The 2,641-nt window shown below is 70.2% G+C and overlaps 1 protein-coding gene across 1 annotated transcript in view; it reads right to left on the bottom strand.

Annotated features, from left to right (window-relative positions):
- Window positions 1-72: 72 nt before the first annotated feature.
- The window catches only part of RUNDC3A (RUN domain containing 3A), a 3,565-nt gene continuing 996 nt past the window's right edge, over window positions 73-2,641 (bottom strand). Inside the window, exons 3-10 of the mRNA XM_009287914.2 lie at window positions 2,482-2,567; window positions 2,243-2,332; window positions 2,054-2,134; window positions 1,748-1,913; window positions 1,373-1,530; window positions 743-880; window positions 463-569; window positions 73-215 (exon numbers count right to left, since the gene is read on the bottom strand). Coding sequence (XP_009286189.1) covers window positions 73-215; window positions 463-569; window positions 743-880; window positions 1,373-1,530; window positions 1,748-1,913; window positions 2,054-2,134; window positions 2,243-2,332; window positions 2,482-2,567 — 969 coding nt within the window. The remainder of the gene's footprint in view (window positions 216-462; window positions 570-742; window positions 881-1,372; window positions 1,531-1,747; window positions 1,914-2,053; window positions 2,135-2,242; window positions 2,333-2,481; window positions 2,568-2,641) is intronic.

Raw genomic sequence — 2,641 nt, forward strand, 5'->3', positions numbered from 1 at the left:
TGCTGGTGGGGGCTGCCGCCGGGGCGCGTGTCGGGGTGGCGGGGCCGTGGGGCGGCGAGGGGGCCGGGGGTCTCAGCTGGGGCTGCGGGTCGGGCTGGCTTCGGTGCTGTCGCTCACCAGGCATTCGTTGGACTTGAGGCTGGCCAGGGACTTGCAGCTGGGCAGGGAGGCCAGGGAGCCGCAGAGCCCCAGCATGGAGGGCGTGGGGTCCTTCCCTGTGGGCACAGAGCGGGGCGCCGGCGTCGCAGGGGGCTGCAGCCTCGCACCCCAGCCCTGCCGCGGGGGGACGGGGATGGGGACGGGAACCACCTCTCCGGGAGGGACCTGGGTGTCCTTGCACTCTTGGGACAGCATCCCTGGCATGGGGAGGGGACTGCTGGGGGGGGTCCAGACGCCTGGGTGTGTGTTGAGGGACATGCTGAGCCCCGCGGGGCACCCTACAGTGTGTGTGGGGGGTCTTACCCAAGGGCCCCCAGGGCTCGCCTTCGCGCTTGCCCTCGCCCAGGCGCTGGGAGTCGGAGCTGAGGCTGTTCTCGGCTGAGAGCTGGTCGGTGCTCACGAAGCTGTGCCTGCGGAGGGACGGCACTGAGCCCCCCCTGCGCCATGGCCCCCAGGGCCTGGACAGCCCCACCAGCCAGGGCCAGCCCTTCTCCCTGTCCCCTGCCCGGGGCAGACCCCCCCGGGGCGGGATGGGGTGCTGGGCGCAGGTCAGGGCAGCTCTGCCCCCGCCGGGGGGGGTTACCTCCTGTAGAGCTTGCTGTCCGAGCCGCTCTCGTTGCCGTTGAGGGTCCCCAGCGAGGGCCACTGGTTCACCAGGGGCGTCACCATCTCCTTGGAGAGCTGGGCCAGCTGTGGGTTCTCGCAGGGGATCAGCCCCGTCCTGCGGCAAAGGTGGGTGCTCAGCACCTGGCACAGCCGTGAGTGCCAGGGACCTGCCGGCCGACGCGGCCCGTGGGACATATGGGGCATCAGGGACCCACCACGTCCCACAGGGCATATGGGACACTGGGGACCCACCACGTCCCACAGGGCGTATGGGACACTGGGGACCCTCCATGTCTTACAGCACATATGGGGCACCTGGGTACCGGGTACCTGCCACCCATCACATCCCATGGGGCACATGGGACACTGGGGACCCACCGTGTCCCACAGGCCATATGGGGCACCCAGGCACTGGGAACCCACCACCCACCACACCCCACAGGGCATATGGGGTGCCAGGGACCCAGCACTCACCCTGCCCCTCAGGGTCAGTGGGGCACTGGGGACCCACCACCCACCCAGAGCCCATGGGATACCCAGGCTCCAGGGACCCCCCCCACCCACCGCGCCCAGCCAGGCCCGGCAGCAGCGGTGGGTCCCCACTCACAGCTGCTCCTGCAGCTCCAGGATGACGCCCTCCAGCTCCCTCTTCTCCAGCTGGTTCTGCACCATCACCTCCTCCAGGCGCAGCTTCAGCCGCTTGTTCTCCGCCTCCAGGTCCTTCAGCTGCGACTCCCGCAGCCGCACCAGCTCCTCCAGGTACCCCTGCGCGAGGCCGCCGTCAGCAGCGCCCCGCTGCCCCCGCCGGACCCCCCCATGTTCCCAGGGCCACCCAGGGTGACGAGGAGAGGGCTGGGTCCCCGCAGCAGTGGGACGAAGGGCTGGGGGTACCATCGGGCTGTGGGAGCAGCGGGGGGATGCTCCGGGCTGGAGCATCCCAGGGGGGTTGGTACCCGGCCAGCCCCATCCCGGCTCCCGGTACCTTTTGGGCATAAACGATGCGAAATTTCTGCTCCATCTTGCGCCACTTGTTGTACCAGCTGTCCTCATCGGTGACCAGGGGCAGGTAGGGGTGCTCGGGGGAGCTGTCCTCGCTCGTGCTGCTCTCCACGCTGCCCCGCTCCTCCTCCTCGCTCAGGTAGTCGTAGCTGGGGGGTGCGGGGGCTCAGCGGGGATGGCACCACGGTAGGGGGCTGGCACGCACGGGGGGAGCCCAGCTGAGCCCCACCGGGGTGCCGGGGAAGAGGCAGTGGGGTCCCCACCCCAGGCAGGGCACCCCGGCTCTTACCTCTGCGTGAACTTCAGGTAGGGCGTGTAGTCGATGACCACGGGCGTTTTACCGTCCATCACCTCGCCCTTTAGGCAGAAGCTGAGCCGCGGCAGGAGAAGGAGCAGAGGATCAGGGCAGCCCCGGGGGGGTGGGGGGGGGGCCAGTCAGGGCAGGGTGCCCGCCCCCCACCGTGCTGCCCACCCCTACCTGAAGTCGATGGCGCTGAGCCCGATGAGCATCCCCGTGAGCACCGTGGACTCCTCCCGCAGCATGATGGCCCCGTCATCGTAAAACCGCCTGCAGGGAAAAACATGGCTGCATGTGCACCCGCCGGCACCCCGAAACGCACCGCGGTGCCCACCCCGGTGCACCCGCACACCCTTAGCACTCCCGGGGCAGCGCAGGTGTGTGTGTGGCCGGGGCCGGCCGTGCCACGGGCTGCTCACCTGGTGGTCCGTGTGTCCCGCAGGGCCGTGGAGATGTACTCGGACATGCGCTTCTCCATCAGCGCCACGCGGATCCAGGCCCGACCCTGCAAGGCACCGCCCCGCGGGGCAGCCCTGAGGATGGGTGCCACCATCGGCTGCACGTCGGGTGCCACCCTCG

Source organism: Aptenodytes forsteri, unplaced genomic scaffold, assembly GCF_000699145.1.
Source record: "Aptenodytes forsteri isolate BGI_AS27 unplaced genomic scaffold, ASM69914v1 Scaffold249, whole genome shotgun sequence".
In the NCBI taxonomy this organism is placed as follows: Eukaryota; Metazoa; Chordata; class Aves; order Sphenisciformes; family Spheniscidae; genus Aptenodytes; species Aptenodytes forsteri.